General features: G+C 49.9%; 1 protein-coding gene across 1 annotated transcript in view; it reads right to left on the reverse strand.

Annotated features, from left to right (window-relative positions):
* The window catches only part of LOC149359229 (uncharacterized), a 195,680-nt gene that overhangs the window by 145,882 nt on the left and 28,839 nt on the right, over positions 1 to 20,959 (reverse strand). The window contains exon 3 of the mRNA XM_089567620.1: positions 1,087 to 1,214. Coding sequence (XP_089423746.1) covers positions 1,087 to 1,214 — 128 coding nt within the window. The remainder of the gene's footprint in view (positions 1 to 1,086; positions 1,215 to 20,959) is intronic.

Here is a 20,959-nt window from a genome sequence, read left to right on the forward strand (position 1 = left end):
GGCGCTATGGCTCGAAAAAATTTGGTTGCATCGTGCCAAAATACATACGCTTTCAAAAAGCACGCAGGCAAATCAATCGTTGTAGCGCACGTAGTAAAAGAAGCCAAGTTTTTCGAACCACAGAGACAATAAGGGTATACTTAATCACGTTTGCGAAACTCAGAAAACTGCCATGGCTATTATTACCGGTAGGCTACGAATCTCTAATTGCAACTAGGCGCCTATCTCTAATAGCTAAACAGTTAATTATTAAATTTAGTTCACAGCGTACTACATAAAACGATTCACCAGTTTTCAGGTGCCCGCCAACACTAGTAATACTATGCCCAAAAAGCTACATTTTTGCCGCAAAATACATATTCTTGAGAATTAGTTAAAGACTTCCCGAAAACGCCTGTTATAAATATAAGCAAATGGCCATTATATTTCGCCTATTCACTGTAAGCTCGTATTTAAAAGAAGAAGAAAAAAGATTTCTTGCAATAATTAACTTTCGCATAACCATGTCTAACGGATGACCACCATGCACCTAAATGCTTTGGGCCTGCTTGTACGAGGCGCAGGAAGGGCCGGACGGCTCTTTCCGCAGAAGTCTTTAAATCCTTGTCTGACGTTAGCTCATTTGCGTTTGAATTAATTTGAATGTAGATTGCCCGCGTGCTGTTGAAATGCCTCTTGTTTACGCTTTGCTCCCCATTAGGAGCAGGGAATTGTCTTTAATATACCCGCTGCCATTTCCGTTGCCGCCGTCCGGTCATTACTCAGTCTTGAGCAAAAGGAGTCCCGAAACGGCTGCGGGACTGAAAAGTCGGAGGGAACTTACGGCCCAGCTGCCGCTTGCCCACATCCGGTAAAGTCAGGACTTAACGGTGTCCATCCTTATCGACCTAGAATGGAAGCGCGCTGAATCCTGGAAAAGTACCATTGTGGAGCCCGGACCGTGTTAGACATACCCGGCGCCAGACGCTCAATATTTTTTTTGCGTGTGTGTGAGGAGAGCGGGAATCCATATGAAAGATGAAGTAAACCTCATGTACGGGAAGAGGGAGCGTTTCTCGAGATACAGCTTTCTTAGTCGGTCCGTACCGGCGCCGATGTCCGACAGCTGGTCCCAGACACAGACACAGCTCCTCGTGTTGTAACTCGTAGCCTAAGTACCGTAGAAACAGGCCTCGGCCAACGGTGGCAGCACGCCATCGCCCGGGGTCGAGGCGCTGTGAATAGAAAGAAAGCGAAAGGGGGGGATTATATTTCTATGGTAATGTACGTACAAGCGCCTTACGTAGACGATGGCGGTCGCTGTGAAACCAACGACTGCCCGATAGCAGGCTTAGTCAGAAGGGCGTGCTCTTTTTTTTTTTTTGGCTTTGGCCCTCCATTACGTGCAGTAACAAAAATGTTTCCACCGAGTGAGCTAAGAAAATGACGCGGACATTTTTACACGAGAACCAGGGGACTTTCTTGCCTCTCGTGCACGACACAAAGACGAAGAAAGCAAGACCATTAAACGACAAGTTAAAAACACGAAAGGTAAAAACTGGATTAATTCAATGAAAAAGAAGCAGAGTGTAGAAATACATCGATATTAGAAAAAGCAGATCAGGAAGGAATCTTTTTATGATAGCTCAAGAGGCAGTGCCCTACTCTTTGAAGTTAGATCAGGCTGTCTTAGAACGTGGAGCTACAAAAAGAAATTTAAAGAAGATGACACATGTGCCGTGTATGCTAAATGTGTAGAAAGAATTGAACACCTCATACTCCAATGTGGTGGCGATTTCAATGCAAGCCCATTCAGTCTCCTTGAGGCCCTAGGGTTTAGATATAACAATGGTCATCTAAATAAATCTGCGGTGGCAGTTAGCAAAAAGCAATTGGAAGATTGGTAGCTCAAAACCAGAGAGGTCACATCAGGTTAGAACTGTAGGACTGAAAGCGTATTTAAAGAAAATAGCGAATTTTAAGGCCAATTTATAAGACAGTTAAATAAAAATAAAAAAAGATGAGCGTGGGGGCAACTGCCACCACGCCATTTCAAAGAGCACACTCCCACCTTCCATTCATCCACCGCCGGCGCCCTACCTTGTTATTTAAAGGGTCAGTCTACTGAATTTTATCGACCATATTTTCTTTGCGGCAACCGTTAGCTCTTTACTCAAATTACCGTTTAACCAGCTGTGATGCCAAGGAGTGCGGTAGAACATTTTAAAATAGAATTTATTAATGTGGGAACACATCTGTATGAGATGGTAGTCTCATCTGGCAACCATCTGGATTTCCGCCGCGCGGCGATAAACATGGCGGCGCCCGTCGAAGCCGGACCTCTCGCTTCGGACTGAATTCTCGTTGTTGCTGCCTTTTTCAGTGCGTTCACTGGCCATAAATGGGGCGCCTGTCTTTCGCTTCGCCCCATCTCGCCTATAAGAAAACATATAAGAGATAAATTTGCTTTATTTTAATAATTAGAGTGACGATTCTGCCGCTCCTAGGCCTAAGTGGAGAGTCGGTTTGTTTACAGCAATGGTTCCCGTCCTGACGACCAGATGGCGCCACTATAGGCTGAGTTTATTTTTGTGTCTCTGCTAGCATACGCTGAACTAAAAGTGGGAATATGCCTGCGTTTTGCGTACGTGTAACTATAAATATTCATGTGATTTACAGAAAAAGCGAGCGGTACGCCTTCTACAGTTTACTAGAGCAAAACGTGCGTTTCTCTGACATTGGGGCATACAAATGGTACGTAGTATATTCACTTATGCTTCTACAAAAAAAGACTACCACTTTCTTGAACAAAATGAACGTTTGGGGTCGCCACCATGCTTTTTTACGCGACTTTTAACGCCGAAATAAAATATAAATTCCTGCCTAAACCGGGCGCAGACCCTCCGTTATTGATGTTATAGGGTGCCACCTACCAGAATATGCCATTATTTATACACTCATCTCGGTGAGTAGACTGACCCTTTAAGGTAACTGTGGAGCACGGGGAAGCAAACTCTAAAGGGGACGAAGTGGGGCAGTCCCCCCACGTGTGCATTTATCGCAGCTTTCGCTGTGGTGCAAGGAGCTAATGAGATGGAGTCCAGGGCACGTCTTAATAAAACCGCAGCTTGTGACACAGCGCCACCCACTGAACGCAGATGCAGCACCGGAAAGCCAACGATGCGATCCTCGTGACAGTCCGATGCATTAGTTCATCACCTTGTGACCACCCGATTGCTGCTCGGCGGCTCTCCGAGAGAGAAGGTGCTTCGCCTCTAAGCGCGTCGTGCTGCCTCTTGGGCGTTCATAAACTGCAGATGAGCAGTGCATGTTGAACATTGAGTCTCCTCTTATTTATCTTCAAATACTCAACACGGCAAGCTGCTGGAGGGCCTTCTCGAGGATGGTGTCGCAACAAAGCAACCGTGAGATCAAAGGAGTTTACTGCAGCGCCTAGCATTGGAAAGCACACGACTAATACTTAACTCACGGCACGCATAGTTTGGGCGCAGTGGCAAGCGCGTCCCACTCGAGTTCGTGAGGCTGTCCGCATAGAAGAATTGATCGGCCGCCATTTGCGACGCCGCGGTCCTGAAAAGCTCTAGAGAAGTCGGAGCTCACTTCTACTCTGCTTCACGACAGCCCAAGCAGGTGACATGTCTCTCCCCTTTGTGTGTTGAATTCTGTGTAGTGAAATGCCGCCGCTCTGCCCCCGCTCAGGGGTCGAACCACGATTGCGAGCACAGAAGCAGGAGGACGCCATTGAAATCTGGTGCACGGAGCTCATCCAGAGTCGATTCCTGGGAGCCGAGACAAAGGCTCCCCAAGTGCGTGGGCCGAAGGTGATCAATCTTTCCTCGTAGCACTTTTGTAGAGGCCCAATTAAGGCTGTGCGCTTCTCTATCTCTCGCTTCGCCTATGGTTTCACCCTCCGTGCTACGCTCCAGCATCCACTGCCGCATTGAGCGAAGTGGTACTTGGGAAAAAAAAGAGAACGGTATGAGCAAGCATCGAACACACCGAGTGTAAGAAGTGGTGTTTAAGGTCTGGAAGCGACCCGTGGAAAATGGTGGACGCTGCAGGGAAGGCCTCGAAATCGATTTGGACCACTTGAGGCCTCTGTCGTATGCTAAAACGGCCCGGCCAACGATTGTTTTTCGGATTTAGTCACCACCGATATGCAGCCACTGCGGCCGGGGTTCGATCTTGGGATCAGCTACAGAACCCCAAAGCAACTGAGCCACTGCAGCAGAGACGAGGTATATGCGAACGCACGCGCATGAAAAAGGAAGAAAACGTATATGTGGCTGCATAGAAATCAGGCGCGAAAGCTGCAACAATGGCCCGATTTTTGAACAATCAGCGTAACTTTTTTTTAAAGATGTAGGCCAATGTACACAATTTGTATCGGGGTATCCAACAAAGTGGCCATCCTCTCGCTTTGGGATAGGTATATGAATTTTGCTCTTCATTTCTTTTCGCCGAGTGTTTTCTTTTTTTCTTTCACTCCCCTTATTCCCGTCTCCCCGTGTAGGGTATAACCAACCGGGCATAACCTCCGTGCGTTTTTTTTTTTTGTTCAGTGGATCTGTCTCTCTCCACTGATCTCTTACGTCAGCGGTGTATTCCCTGCCAAGTTAATCATTGCTACTGTTGGCCACAAAAAGCGGGCAGATAAGATGACGGGTAGTCATTTCATCTATGCGCAGCCTCTAAAACCTGCTGAAAAAGATAAAGCGCAGCCCCATGCAATACCTTTTTTTTTTTCAGCGCACATAGTACTTACCGCATTTGTTAGACTGAAATCCGAGGTAAAGCACGTGGGCATATTTGTTTAATTCGAGTAGCGTGTTATCCACAAAGCTCCTTTATATTGTTGAAGGCAAACTTGACGTTGCGTGTAGCGCGAGGCGAGGAGAGCAACTGTACAATAATAGAGTGATTTTTTTCATCACCATTATAAAATGATGAAGGGGGTGAAAATAAAAGCGCTTACCGTTTGACAAAGTTTTCACTTGCTGTATAGCAAGCAGTGGCATGCTACGGCACCCCTATCCCTTTGGTGCATACAGATTTAGCAAATTTTCATAATTAAGTGTGCATTGGGGGAAAAACAACAAGTAAAACTCCAGACAAAACGCGTAAGCACGACAGCAACGCATGGATACTAGAAACACGTGCCCGAGGAAATAAAAAGAAAGCACGCTTATAAATGGCTGCTTGTCATGAACAGGTTTATGGGAGCGTAATAGCCAGTTACTAGAAAAGGGGTGTCTCATGGAGAAAGCAGTTCAGGAGCTTCGGGTAGCTAATCCTCTCTATTTCAATACTTGCGTCACCTTATTTATCAATGAATGACGGTAGTTGATACGGTGATACCACGGAGGTTGAGATAATGAGGACTTGAAAGAAATATTTATGTCTAACTGAGAAAATGGCGCGTGGCAGCTGCAGTTTTGCAATACAGTAATTGCTCTGGCAGCGTCTTGTAACAATGGCTTGAGAGAAATGTGATTACCAAAAGGAGTGAAATTTATCTAATCGCCGAGTCGTGCTTCTCGCCACGCGCCATCTTAGACAACACTTCTTGATAGGCTTGCGTATTCAACCAATATACGTACAGCCTTTTTGTTTCTTACAAATAAACCCGACATTTTGCGTTTCGACTTAGTTATTATTCATATTTATCATTAATTATGTCACTCATTCTTTCAGAGCCAAATTGGTCTAGGATCTAAGGGCTCAACGCAAATGCTCGACGCTGCTAGCACAATAAATATAGGCAACAGAAAATATCATTTCACGAAAGCCAATCCGAAAACAGCGATCGACACCTACTACAAAATGTGAACTAAAGTTTTGGAAGCTTGCATAAAAGCGGAAATAGCAAATACGCATTGCACTGACTGCGACCGCAGGTAATCGTTGAAGGCAGATTGCAGGAGACCTGCTACTTAGTGCGCAAGGGTGCGTATGGATGCCAACGTTCCTCATCTACGTCCTCGTGCACGAAACAGCGCGGAAGAAAAACTAAACACCATTGCTTCGCACAAGATGCCATCGGTAGCCGACAACACAAGGCACCGAAGCCGTCCCACTTCTGACGTCTATGAAAAAGAATGACTCGCAGCAGTCGACAAACGACCTGGTAAGAACAACGTTTGGAGCTAAGAGTGGGTGAGGCGATAAAAACGGGTTCATGTATATTTTTCTCTTGCATGATAAGCCAATCACACGTAAGTCGGTGCACCGGCAAATCCAGTCATAAGTGGGAACGAGTTTAATGCTATAAATATGACTCGGGTGAGTTTCTCCAGCAGGCCTCACAAGGACTTGTGAGCTGTGAGTTTACATTCTTTAGCACCACCTTCAGAGTTTTTTTTTTTTTTAGACAGCTGATTCCTTCAAATAGTTGATTCCGCTCAAGCAAGAGCTGATTCCGCTCAAGCACAGCTGAATGTTGGTGTGATATTGTGCTAAGACGTTAAACGAGCATTTCATTTCACAAATGCTTTCCGCGTTGCTTTATCTGAATTTTCTCTTTCAGCAGCGGAAGTAGCTTTCATTGCTTTCTTTAAGTTACTTTACACCCAAGTATTGGCCCATGGGTAAAAACAAAGCGCGTAAATGAATTCACGCCGACTAAAACCAGACAGCATTGGATGGTTGGTTGGTTTATGGGGTTCAACGTCCCAAAGCGACTCAGGCTATCAGAGACGCCGTAGAGGAGGCCTCCGGAAATTTTGACCACTCGGGGTTCCTTAACGTACACTGACATCGCACAGTACACAGGCCTCTAGAATTTGGCCTCAAAAGAAGTTCAACCGCCGCGGCCGGGATCGAACCTGCGTTTTACTGGTCAGCAGCCGAGCACCATAACCACTGAGCCACCGTGGCGGCTTAGGCAGTATTGGAGTTCAAAATGGAGTCATCAGTGTACAAACGATGATTGCGGTATGAGGCCAGAGGGAACTGGGTATTTGTCGAAAAATAAGTATTTTCAACCTTTATCATTTTTAAGCTTTCGCAAGCATTCAGCAATGGCACACCTTGCATCCAAATCTCGACCTAGAAACGGCTTCCAAAATGTGACGCACGTAGATAACACCACACACATGGAGCACCTTCCCTAACCTAACTGAATTGTTCTTCCAAAGTATATTTCATGCCAGGTACAAAAAGGCTGTTCATGAATATTTCTCTAATTGATAAGTTTCTTCGACCTAATCAATTTCTTTTTCTCTGCTGTTCTATATTTCTAACAGCGTCATGTAGAATTGATCTCGCATTTTTTTTTGTGATCATTTCACTGTAATGTGCGTATTCTGTGTTACTTTTGCGAATTTTGTAAGATTGCCAATTGCTACCGTATTTCTTTTGTAGCGATAGCTCCATTACGCCTAGTTTTCGCCCCTCCGCCGTCGCTGCACCTTGATCCGTGACCGCACTGTGACGTCACACCACGGCCCTCGATTCTCCGGCATCTCGGCTCGTCGCGGTCGCCTCTGAAATCTCTATTTCCCTAATTTTTTTTAACCACTAAATAACAAGCTTGACGACAACAGTTTTATCCTTAACATTAAAGCCTTGTATACAGCCTTTAGTTGCTTTCTGAATTTTTCTGCACATATACAATGGCAGCACGAAGATTATCGACGTATTATCTTAATTTCAGTCCATGTCTTCTGCTGTAACTTAAATTTATAAATATAAGAAACGAATTTTCTGAAAGGTACAACAGTTGGCACTTAGACCCAGAGGCAAAGCCTTCTAGTTATCGCGGTTCGCGAGCGTTAGTTCCGCCCGACGAGACACACATCAGCAAGAGTAACGAAATACAGGTTTATTCAGGGCCCGCAAAAGAGCAGTCAGAGGAACCACCTAAAATGTAGCGGTGGTGCTGAGCACACAGTCGTAAGCTCTCACGAGATTATGTCTCTATGCTGTCTCTGCCCGGTCGGAGCTTTTCGCGGCCGCAGCCGCTGATGGAGCGCAAAGCCACTGTCACCGGCTACCGCCTCCCTTTCCGTTTTCATCCTCGCGCTTTCACCAAATATCTCCTACTCCGCTTTCCTCCTCGGGCTTCCATCTCCTTCGTATCCTCCTCGCGTTCCGTCATCTGTGCTCCTCGTTTGCAATGCCGGTCACGAGGCCGGCGCCGCTGCTCAACGCAGGAGCGGGCGCTTAAAGGGCTGCGCTCTAAAAGAAGCAGTAGAGCTAGTTTTTATTGAACGTCAATTTTTATTACTCCAGAACCACAACCCACAACTAAGGTTTAGAACAGCGACGCAACAAGACATTACTGAACTATCCCACGAGAAAAGTTCTGAAATCTACACGTTCAGGGTATGTAAGCTTAAATGACAGCAGTGCTGTAAATACTACCGTCCTCTCCCAGTGCAATCAAGCTTCCTTTTAGAACAAATAGATTTGGTTTATTGGTTTATTGGGGTTTAACGTGCCAAAGCAACTCAGGCTATGAGGGACGCCGTAGTGAAGGGCTCCGAAAATTTCGACCACCTGGGTTTCTTAACGTGCACTGACATCGCACAGCACACGGGCCTCTAGAATTTCGCCTCCATCGAAATTCAGCCACCGCGGCCGGGATCGAACCCGCGTCTTTCGGGTCAGCAGCCGAGCGCCCTAACCACTGAGCCACCGCGGCGGGGCTTAGAACGAATAGAGGGAAGACACTTTGATTAACAGGACCAAAAGCTACCCACGTCCAATGAAATTATAATCAAGCGCTCACACAATTAGAAAGAAATAGAAGGTACGGACAAATAAGCAAATACGAATAGTGAGCTTGTTTTCTGAGGAAACGTTCAAGCAAGCACTTATTCCAAGAGATTGCCGAGTAAAATTTGATGAAACTGTTCTCACTAAAGACTGCTCTGTGTCTATTGCATAAATAGAAATTGCATCTAAATATCGAGGTTGAGCAGGCCGTGACACGTGGCATACAACACTATCTTCTGTGATATGCGATAATAACACAATATCAAAGGACGGTACATCATGAACAGAGTGTCTATAAAACTCACTGCCAACACGACTGTTTTACCAAGTTACACGGCACGGAAGACATGTGCATAATATTTCAGGTTTTAAAGCACTAGTAAGTCTACATTATGAGGCTAAAGGACAAGGACGAGGGAAGATGAGAAGACAGAGCGCTGACTTACAACTGAAGAGATAGCGGCGTTGTGTTACCATGAACACAAATATCCTCATGGGCTATTTCATTCCATACTGTAAGCACGTTATTCAGTCCTACTGCAGTTGCCAAGAAATTAACAGAATTCAAAAAGGTGCACGCACTTTTCTATAAAATAACAAATGATCATCAGAAAGCCGCACCTGACATCGCGCACGCAGACGGTATAGGACCCCTTTTTGGCTGCTCGGTAGCCAGTGACAACTGCATAGCACAGTACTACCAAGCTGCGGTGTGATACCAGCGGAGTAGTTCTCGACACTTTCCTCTGGAGCACCGGCTCTACGCGTGCTGTGCGACTTGAACCCCGTCGTTTTCCCGAAGGCAAGCAGCAGCACAACCGTGCGTGGCTGCTGTGGCAAAAAGCAAGCGTGCACCCTTAGCCTTCGAAGCGTAGCACCAGGGCAAAAGATCACCAAGCTCTGGAAATTACGCTGATGAGTGGCAAGTAGCCGCCCCTTACGAAGTCACAAGATGACCACTTCCTACACACACCGGCCAATGCGGGTAGCTAGCGGCAAAATTTTGGCAGTCAAGGTGTAGGGAATAACAGCCACTGCTATAAGAGAGCGCCAACATTATATATATATATTGTCACGTTGTAGTGACGGCAGTCCAGCGGTCAGGAAGACACCAACCAGTCTTGGAAACGAAGCTCTTTATTTGGGCTGACTTGCGCCCGCAAAATAACTGAATCACTCGGCGGCGGCGCAAGCAACAAGCGTGCTCGTCGGTCGTCGAACTACGAATGCCCTCTGCTCGCGGCATCGTTCAATTTAAAGCCGGCAAGGAAACTTCGAGATAACAGGTCGAGATCGTCTAGAGTAATCTAGAAACAGGTAGATGCAGCTGTTCATGGCAGTGAACAATCGAGATAAGTCCGGTCGCTTCTCACGTCACAAACAAAAATGATAACACCCCTTTTCTGCGGCCTGGCACGAACGAACGGACGCTACAATGATACGTGGCATTACCCCCCTTCCAAAGAAGCATCGTCTCGATGCTTTAAAATGAAATTAAACACGGAGAATGCTTCGAGAACTTAGAGTCCTTTAGTGTTCCTAACAAGGTGTAAGGGCAGCGGTAAAAGCTTCAAGTCTGGCCGTGTCGTCGTCGTCGTTGTCGTCGTATTTGTCGTCGTATTTGTCGTCGTATTTGTCGTCGTATTTGTCGTCGTCGTCGTCGTAGGGATCGTTGTCGTCGTAGGGGTCGTCGTTGTCGTAGGGGTCGTCGTTGTCGTAGGGGTCGTCGTTGTCGTAGGGGTCGTCGTTGTCGTAGGGGTCGTCGTTGTCGTAGGGGTCGTCGTTGTCGTAGGGGTCGTCGTTGTCGTAGGGGTCGTCGTTGTCGTAAGGGTCGTCGTTGTCGTAAGGGTCGTCGTTGTCGTAAGGGTCGTCGTTGTCGTAAGGGTCGTCGTTGTCGTAGGGGGCATGGTCTTCTGTTTTCGTCGATGGAGGATCTTAGTTCTTGCGCTCAGAAGCAACCTCACCTCCAGAGGCTGCTTTATTCAGTTTAACCTTCGGGGGCTGGGGAAGCGTCCACGCACTGCGTAGCCTCGGCTAGGAGATACTTAGCGCGGTGACGATGGCGACGGAGAACGCGATAGGCGGCTCGGCGATGAGTATCCTTCCCGACGCAAAAAATCCTCGATTTCGGCTGGTCGCTTGCCGGGTCGGGGTCGTGGGGCGTCGTAAGGGAACCCTCGGAAGCCCATTCTCCTGTATGGGCAGTACCGGAGAATGTGACCGGCTTCTCCGCAGTGGAAGCATTGTGGGCGGCGCTGGTCGGGTGTTCTCCACTCGACGCATTTCCTCGGCCGTGTACGACGCTCGTAGGACGGGCGAGTTGGGGCGAGAGGGCGGCGCTCCAGCGCAGCTGGCTAAGGGCGATAGGGGCTTGGGTCCCGTCGTCGAGGTACAGGACGGCGCACTGCTGCGGCGTAAGTCATGGTTGTTGGCTCCAGAGGCTGCGTGGTAGACTGGAGTCAGGTCTTCCGGCGAATAACTCAAAGAGCTGGCGTCACGACTTGCAGGGGTTGTCCGGTACCTGGAAGGCTACCCAGCACCTCCACCAGATGTCACGTTGTAGTGACGGCAGTCCAGCGGTCAGGAAGACACCAACCAGTCTTGGAAACGAAGCTCTTTATTTGGGCCGACTTGCGCCCGCAAAATAACTGAATCACTCGGCGGCGGCGTAAGCAACAAGCGTGCTCGTCGGTCGTCGAACTACGAATGCCCTCTGCTCGCGGCATCGTTCAATTTAAAGCCGGCAAGGAAACTTCGAGATAACAGGTCGAGATCATCTAGAGTAATCTAGAAACAGGTAGATGCAGCTGTTCATGGCAGTGAACAATCGAGATAAGTCCGGTCGCTTCTCGCGTCACAAACAAAAATGATAACACCCCTTTTCTGCGGCCTGGCACGAACGAACGGACGCTACAATGATACGTGGCAATATATATATATATATATATATATATATATATATATATATATATATATATATATATATATATAGTCACAGATGGGTACTTAATCAGAAGGCTTGGCACAGGCCGCAAACAGAGAAGCAGAGTCCCAGCTCCGACAGCACGCGAGTCCCTCACTTCTTCGTCCTCTAGGCACCGCCCGGGGACACCTGGCGGTATTATTCCCCCTCCCCGAAAAAAAGAAAGCAAAAACGTGGGCGCACTTTGAGCGAACGGGAGGAAGTAAGCAAGTGAACAAACGGTCACGTGCCGCTCAACAGCTGCAGCACAAATAAAAAGAAAACGCGGAAGAGGCGACGCCCGTTACTGCGTAAAGTAGGGCTTCATGCGTAGTACGTGCACGACCTCAGGCTGAGGTCGACGGCGGGAGCTCGGCAAAGTGCCATCGGGGAGGACCTCATACGTCACATCCGTGATGCGGCGCAGCACTGTGTATGGTCCAAAGTAGCGGCTCAGGAGCTTCTCCGACAGCCCTGGGCGACGTACTGGGGTCCATACCCACACTTTGTCGTCGGGGTGGTACTCTACGTGTCGATGTCGTTGGTTGTAGCGTTGTGCATCCGTGGCCTGCTGCCGTCGGATGTGCATACGGGCCAGTTGCCGGGCTTCCTCTGCGGGCTGGGTAAACTCCTCGGCGTCTGACGTCAGTGCTTGGTCGGCAGGGGTGCACGGAAGTATGGCGTCGAGCATTGTTTGCACGTCACGCCCGTAGACGAGGCGAAATGGCGTAAACCGAGTCGTTTCCTGAATCGCCGTGTTACAGGCGAACGTCACGTATGGGAGGATCTCGTCCCAGGTCCTGTGCTTCACGTCGACGTACATTGCGAGCATGTCCGCTAAAGTTTTGTTGAGGCGCTCCGTGAGCCCGTTTGACTGCGGGTGGTATCCAGTAGTCTTGCGGTGGGTCGTGTGACTCAGCTGGAACACCTCGTGCAGGAGCTGCGCTGTAAACGCAGTGCCCCTATCGCTGATTACGGAGGACGGGGCGCCGCGTCGTAAAACGATGTGGTGCATGAAGAAATGCGCGATTTCAGAGGATATACTGCGCGGTACCGCCTTGGTTTCCGCATAGCGCGTCAAATAATGAGTCGCCACTATGATCCACTTATTGCCAGAAGATGATACAGGGAACGGGCCCAGGAGATCAATGCCGACTTGGTCAAAAGGTGCGCGAGGTGGATCAATTAGATGGAGCAAACCTGCGGGCTTTAGCGGTGGCGACTTACGACACTGACTGGCACTGACGGCAACCTCTGACGTAGCGGTGGATGGTCGCTGCAAGTTAAGGCCAATAATAGGCCTGACGCACTCCAGCGAGCGTGCGTGCAAATCCCAAGTGGCCAGAGGTGGGCTCATCATGACACGCGGAAAGGATGTCGTCGCGGACGTCTGATGGCACGACTAGGATGTAGGTCCGGTCACCGTTGCTTGAGTTTTTCTTGTAGAGTACGCCATTGCGAATGCAAAAAGAGACCAATTGGCGGGAAAAGGGTCGAGGTACGTTGGAAGCATGGCCCTCGAGGTGATCCATGACAGACCGCAGGTCAGCGTCAGCACGCTGCTTTGCCACCAAGTCCGAACTGCTGATCAAGCCTAGAAAATTTTTGTCATCCTCTGTGCTGTCATCATCTTGCTCGACGGGTGCGCGCGAGAGTGTATCTGCATCGTCGTGTTTACGTCCGGACTTATAGACAATTGTACAATCAAATTCCTGAAGGCGAAGGCTCCAACGTGCTAGGCGGCCTGATGGGTCCCGGAGACTGGTCAGCCAGCACAAGGAATGGTGTTCTGTGACAACTTTGAAATGGCGACCGTAGATATAAGGCCGAAATTTCATCGTGGCCCAGATGACAGCGAGGCACTCCTTCTCTGAGGTGGAGTAGTTGATTTCGGTGCGCGAGAGTGTGCGACTCGCATACGGAATCCCATGTTCCACGCCTTCTTGATGTTGAACGAGGACGGCACCAAGCCCAATATTGCTAGCGTCGGTGTGTAGCTCGGTAGCAGCCTCCTCATCAAAGTGAGCAAGCACAGGGGTAGTGTGCAGCCGTCGTCGCAGCTCTGTGAAAGCAGCCTGTTGCGCGGCAGTCTAGACGAACGGTGTATCTTCACGCGTTAAACGGGTCAGTGGTTCAGCGATGTTGGAGAAGTCTGCGATGAAACGGCGGTAGTAGGCGCACAAACCCAAGAAGCGCTTGAGCGCTTTCTTTGTAGTAGGACGGGGAAACTCGGCTACGGCGGCAGTTTTCTCGGGATCGGGTCTTACACCGTCGGCGCTCACAACATGGCCGAGAAACTTGATGTCTTTGTAGCCAAAGTGGCACTTCTCGGGTTTAAGGGTCAAATCGGCCGATCGCAGGGCATCCAGCACGGTCCGAAGGCGTTCAAGGTGTTGGTCGAAGGTTTCTGAAAACACCACCACGTCATCTAAGTAAACTAGACAGGTTTGCCATTTGAGGCCAGCCAGGACAGTGTTCATCATGCGCTGAAATGTCGCCGGCGCTGAGCAAAGGCCGAAGGACAACACCTTAAATTCATATAGGCCGTCGGGTGTGATGAATGCAGTTTTTTCACGGTCTCGTTCATCAACCTCAATCTGCCAATATCCGCTCTTTAGGTCGATCGACGAAAAATACTTGGCGCGGCGAAGTCTGTCGAGTGAGTCGTCGATGCGAGGCAGCGGGTAGACGTCCTTTTTCGTTACGGCGTTCTGCTTACGGTAATCAACGCAAAAGCGCAATGTCCCATCCTCCTTCTTTACCAGAACAACAGGCGATGACCACGGGCACTTAGAAGGCTGAATAATGCCGTCTGTAAGAATCTCCTTTACCTGCGTTTGGATGGCGTCGCGTTCCTTGAGGGAAATGCGGTACGGCTGCTGTCATATGGGGCGAGCATCATCGGAAGTGATGATTCGATGCTTCGTGACCGCCGTCTGACGCACTTTCGAGGAGGATGCGAAGCAGGTTTTGTATTGGAGCAGGAGGGCACGTAGGTCGCGCTGTTGAGTCGCTGAGAGCCCGGAGCTAATATCGATGCGATCCAGGGACGTGTCCGGATGTACCATGGCCTCGGACGCAAAGCACTCAGTAACATCGGCCAATTGGACAGCCCACGCGATGGTAGTAGCTCGGAAAAGGCGACGTGGTTCGTTCGTAAAATTGGTAATTAGGAGCTCCGACCGACCGCTATGGATGTGGACAAGGCTTCGGGCCGAGCAAATGCCGTGTGTCAACAGCAGGGAAAGGGTGCCCTCGGCGACAGCAGGTCCATCACGTAGCCCATCATCGCATTCGACGCTTGTAAAAACACTGGCGCGCGGCGGGATCAAAACAGTCTCAGTGGAAATACGAACGCCGGAGGCGTCGTCAGCTTTCGCTGTAGAAAACGCAACCGTTCTGTTCCGCAGGTCGATAATGGCACCATTCTCACGGAGAAAATCTACGCCCAAAATCAGGTCACGAGAACAGTTGCGGAGCACCAGGCAGCTAACTATGAACGTCGAGTCGGTGATCTTAGCCGTGCACTGTCCAAGCGGAGTAATGATATGCCCCCCCCCCCCCCCCCCCCTCCCGTCCGGATCTGCACGCCAGAGCAGGGAGTTGTAACTTTCTTCAGAAGCGCTGCCAATTTGCCGCTAATAATTGAAAACTCAGCTCCTGTGTCCACCAACGCGCTAATGCTGTGACCGTCGAGAAGCACGGGTATGTCGAGTGAGAATTGCTCCTTTAGTTCACCTGCTGTCGTCGACGTCGACAAAGCTCTATCTTCGGATTTCGGCGTCGTCAGGGGGTCCTTACAGCACCGATATCCAGCGACCACGCCCCCGGAGGTCGCTGTCTTCAGTTTTCCCGGCGACGACTGGGCAAAGCGGTCCGCTGTCGCTCGCGAAAAGTTCTGCGGATTCGGTGAAAATGATGACCGGAGAGGGGACGGTGATCGGGACTGACGGCGCGCCATGGACCACAGGGGTTGCTGCGTCACGTACTCTAAAATCGCAGGGGGCCGTTGGCCAAATCGGGGTCTTGGCGCATCGGAGGAAAAACCCTGCAGACCAAGTTCACGATATGGGCACCGCCGGAACAGGTGACCGGGCTCCCCACAATGGAAACACAAACGTCGTCGGTCAGGGCCACGCCAGACATCCGCTCTGCGCAGGGATCGTCGGTCACTCGGGATGTGCTGCACTGGCTGCACGGAGGGTAGCGGGACGTCATGATGGGTTTGAACAAACGCCGTTGGATTTGGGGCAGGGCGTCGTAAAGCGTCAGCATACGTCGGGCGGCAGTAGTCCGTCTGGATAGGTTGTGTAAATGCCGCTGGATTCGGGGCAGGGCGTCGCAGAGCTTCAGCGTACGTCGGGCGGTAGTAATCTAGCTATACTGGCTGTGGTTCGCCGCGTAGTAACTGATGCCTGATAGCCTGCTGCACCTAGTCGCGGATAACGCCCATAAGGGAGCTGGCCGTGGGCTGCGACGTACCACAGATCTTCAGCAGCTCCTCACGGACGACAGTGCGGATCATGTCACGGAGGAAGTCGGTATTGGTGTTGAACGCCGGGAGAGACTCCGTAACAGAAGCAGCAAGGACTGGCCGGTCGTACGCGGTGGAACGCTGCCGGAGGACCTGCTCCATCGTAACAGCCTCTGCTAGAAACTCAGCAACAGTGCTTGGGGGGCTGCGCACGAGGCCGGCGAAAAGCTGTTCTTTCACACCACGCATTAGGTGGCGCAGCTTTTTGGCTTCCGACATGGCTGGGTCAGCCCGTCGGAAGAGACGCGTCATGTCTCCGACGTACATGGTAACCGTTTCGTTGGGCATCTGCATGCGGGACTGCACAGCGCGTTCAGCTCGCTCCCGACGATCAGCGCTGACATACGCGGCGAGCAACTGACGTCGGAACTCATGCCATGACAAAAGAGCGTGCTCACGGTTTTCGTACCATGTACGAGCACTGTCCTCCAAGCTGAAGAAAACATTCCTCAGTTTGGCGGCGTCATCCCACTGGTTAAATGCGGCGGCACGTTCAAACTGGAGGAGCCAATCTTCCACATCCTCCAGCTGAGTCCCGTGAAAGGATTTTGGTAGCCGTGGGTTGTGGAGGGTGTTGTACGCGGCGCCTTGCATGACTGGTTGAGGGGCAGGCGCCGAGGTAGTGTCAAATGGCCTGAGCTCAGGAGGCAGCCGGCCACGTTCCGAGGTAGTCTCCAACAGCCCATGCTCAGGGGACAGTCCTAGATTGCCGCGACTGACCCGATGCACTGTCCTGTCGATAGGGAGAGGTCTGGGGTCCTCGGTGTTAGGAGGGGTGTGCGACATATTCCAGGGCGATTTACCCAGCGCACTCCACCACAAATGTCACAGATGGGTCCTTAATCAAAAAAGTTCGGCGCAGGCCGCAAAAAGAGAAGCAGAGTCCCAGCTCCGAGAGATGATGATGATGATGATGTCCTTAGGCTGAAGCACGCGAGTCCCTCACTTCTTCGTCCTCTAGGCGCCGCCCGGGGACACCTGTCGGCAATATATATATATATATATATATATATATATATATTGCCGACAGGTGTCCCCGGGCGGCGCCTAGAGGACGAAGAAGTGAGGGACTCGCGTGCTTCAGCCTAAGGACATCATCATCATCATCATCTCTCGGAGCTGGGACTCTGCTTCTCTTTTTGCGGCCTGTGCCGGACTCGCGTGCTTCAGCCTAAGGACATCATCATCATCATCATCTCTCGGAGCTGGGACTCTGCTTCTCTTTTTGCGGCCTGTGCCGAACTTTTTTGATTAAGGACCCATCTGTGACATTTGTGGTGGAGTGCACTGGGTAAATCGCCCTGGAATATGTCGCACACCCCTCCTAACACCGAGGAGCCCAGACCTCTCCCTATCGACAGGACAGTGCATATATATATATATATATATATATATATATATATATATATCATCAGTCGTCTCATTCTTCTGCTGGCCGCCACGTAACATTTCGTGGAGGTGAAGGGGTCTCATCGCCACCTTGGTCCCGGAGCTTCGGCGTCCTGCGCCTGCCGCGGTCATCAGCCGTGTGTACCTGGTCCGCACCGCCCGGCTGTGCCCCAGCCCGCCAGACCTGAACAGACCACATCCCAGCCCCGTCCCCCGCCCCGACAACAAGACACGACGAACTGACGACGCTACCGCGACCAGAACCTATGACCCCATCGACCAGAGACGCCGCTCACAAGTAAATACACTGTCCCCTTGCCCATGTTGATCTGTGCGTCCAAGGGCCTCGGCCGTCGGCTCCTGACAACATGCGGCCCGGATGCTTCGTGGACCGGGACTCATTTGCTCATATCTCTTATCGTGGCGACCAGCACTTCACCACCTTGCCCTTTCTGTTCTGCCCTGGAAGCCCATCACCGTATCGCGCGTCCCTTCGTCGATGTATTCTTCTATTTACGATCGGGACGATCGCTCGCTGGCCCCGGGTAATGTGACGAAGACGACGAAGCTGGCAGTGGTGCGGGACGGAGCGCTCACGCTAGGCCAACAGCCATTAAATCGTCTCATTTCCATCAGTCGTCTCGTCTCATTCTTCTGCTGGCCGCCACGTAAGAATACATAGGGGGCGGAGAGAGATAAATGTAAAAAGTGTCCTTATGAAAACCTAGTGCTGTACAACAAAATTTCAGCAACTAAGACGCTTTTAAAACCGGCATTAGAATGGTGCTTTAAATGACTTGTAACTAGAAATATATACTGCACTATTTCTTTTTTCATTTTTCGCGCGTGTTCACTTAATTTTAGAGCTTCAGTTCCACTGCATCTAGCTGACGTCGCAGCAAATTTTTGCTAGAACGCATTCTAGGCCCGTCTTGGCAACCCATGTCGAGTGACATTGGAAGACCTCAAGCATAAAATTGCCAAAACGTAGAGGATCTGAGGACGGTAATAAGACAGAAGTAATGCTTCGCACAAGAAAAGCACTGCGCCCTCCCGTGGCTGATCTGCCCTAGTCTCACAAAAGATTGTCAGAGTGACAAACTTATGAACGCCGCCGCCATAACAGCGCCAGCCAGGCGATCAGTTTTATCGGCTTCTGTTGTCACGTAACCCTTTTCAATCTTGTCGCCGATGCTGTCCGCCGTTGTCTTCTTGCTCCTACCGGAGTAACAGCAGTTTGCGCAAGGACGAGGGAGTGAGTCCGCCGTTAGGCCTACGGCTCATGCTTTCAGAGGCAGAGAGATGGCGTGTATTGCCGATCATTTTGAAACATAGCGGATGTTACAGTATTTATGCTCACTGGTATTCGATTTTAGCAACAACCGTCCCAGCTTGTCCTGCGTGTAAGGCTGATTAGAGAGAGAGAGAGAAATGAACGGAAAGGCAGGGAGGTTAACCAGGCGATGCCCAGTAGGCTACCCTACACTTGGGGAGGGGAAAAAAGGGGAAACAAGGAAAAAGAGCGGCAATGAAATGAGTTTTCCAAGTTTCCAGCGACCACTATGGCACGGGGACAGAGGGCGCGCACTCAAAACTTAAAGATTATAGATGGGAATACAACCCCGAGTCCCTTAAGAATCTCAGGAATGCTTTCACCGCTTTCCTTTGTGAGGAAGGTTGTGTCCAAGGCCCCAGAACGTTGGACTCTGTTAGAGGACGCGAGTACAAGCGGTACAGAGTAGCAATCAAGAAAACACCAGGAGTGTGCTGCTGAAGCGCAGCATGAAATAGTGAAGACGTCTTGGTTTGTGCCGACTGCGGTGATTTACAAGCCACAGGCAATACCCTAACTTTCTGCGCTGTCTGGCACCGCGCTACCGCTCTACGCCTCTTGTGGCCTTCACTTCGGCCAGACTGGTTGATTTGCTGCTTCCCGCTGAACGAGTTTTCCTGCGAAACAACGCTCTATCTTCCCTCGTTCTTTGATGTAGATATGCTCTCTCGGTTAAATTTAACTTTGCTAAATTAGGCGGGTGATCCTATTTAGAAGGCATTATTGAGCTATTTTAGGTCTTGGTCAGATGGGAAGGGGAATCCCCCAAGGGCTTCGCATTTAGCTGTAAAAAAATTGGGGTCATCTTAACAGCATGCTTAAAGAAGAAATTTCGACAGCATTTAGGCTACCTTCTATGGTGTCTGCAGTTAGAGTCTGACGTTGTTGCGATTTTCTACCAGACCTCCACCTGGAACCAGTTCCATTGCCCCTATATGTTACGGTCATCATATTTTCAAGTTTTGGACGGTGCCCTATGAATACATGTACAAGGTGCCGCGCTAATTGTAAATGCATAGCTAGATGAACAGCAGTAGCTTGGTTTGGGCTAGTTGGTAACAGTTTGTTGAAATAGTAGCGCAAAAAAGACACAGACGACACGAATGTCGGCAGGTCCGGCGCCTGTCCCGTCTACATCTGGGTTTTCAAGTACCTAGAAGAATGGCGCTAGGATCAGGATGACGGACGAAGGGAAGGAGGAAGAAAGGACGGTCCCTGTGTTTGTTCTTGCCTTCGTCCTGTTAATAGCGCTGATTTTCTAGGCCCTGTGATCAGCCCGCTGGTGGTCACGTGGTGCTGAGGACGTCGCTACCCTCTCAATTGCACTCATAGATCGTGGGGTGTCCTCATACCACTAATGGCGCTGTGGTTAAGCGATGCGCCTCTGCCGCGGCAGGTGGCTGCTTCATACACAGTCACCGGTGGGTTTATGAGACCCAGGTTGCTTTTAACAGCTCCAGTAAGGCTCATGCACAGTGTCATGGTGGGCACGTGGAAATTGCATTGAATTTGACAACAGTGGACAATTTTCTCGGAATCTCGTGGACAGGTTGCTACCTGCAATGATCTAAAAACGTTGCCTGCAATGGTGCGCAGGTTCTGATGACGTCACAAGGTCACGTGATTTCTCTCGACCAATCAAAGACTTCTGTGTGGAATTCCAAATTTTGCAGCTCTCTGGATTGGTCAGTTGAGGCTACACGACCCTGATGACATCATCGGTAAACTGACCAGCCAGGTAATTTCGTTACTGAGAAGAAGGGAATTTTTTTTTGTGAGACGACAGCCAATATGATATCGCATTAAAATATTTTGAGGGGACACTTAACCATCGCCTTAAGGATATGATGCGATATCAATAATGAGTTAATGCCAATATATGCGGGTTTGGTCATTTTTGACTTTAAGCACGACGAAACAGCATGCGTCAAAAAAGCGCACAAAAAACGGCACAGCGACAAAACAGCACGACGAAAGAAGAGCACAGGGAAAAACAGCACGACGACAGAATATCACAACGTAG

Source organism: Amblyomma mixtum, chromosome 2 (genome assembly GCF_055824585.1).
Source record: "Amblyomma mixtum isolate Tamu chromosome 2, ASM5582458v1, whole genome shotgun sequence".
In the NCBI taxonomy this organism is placed as follows: domain Eukaryota; kingdom Metazoa; phylum Arthropoda; class Arachnida; order Ixodida; family Ixodidae; genus Amblyomma; species Amblyomma mixtum.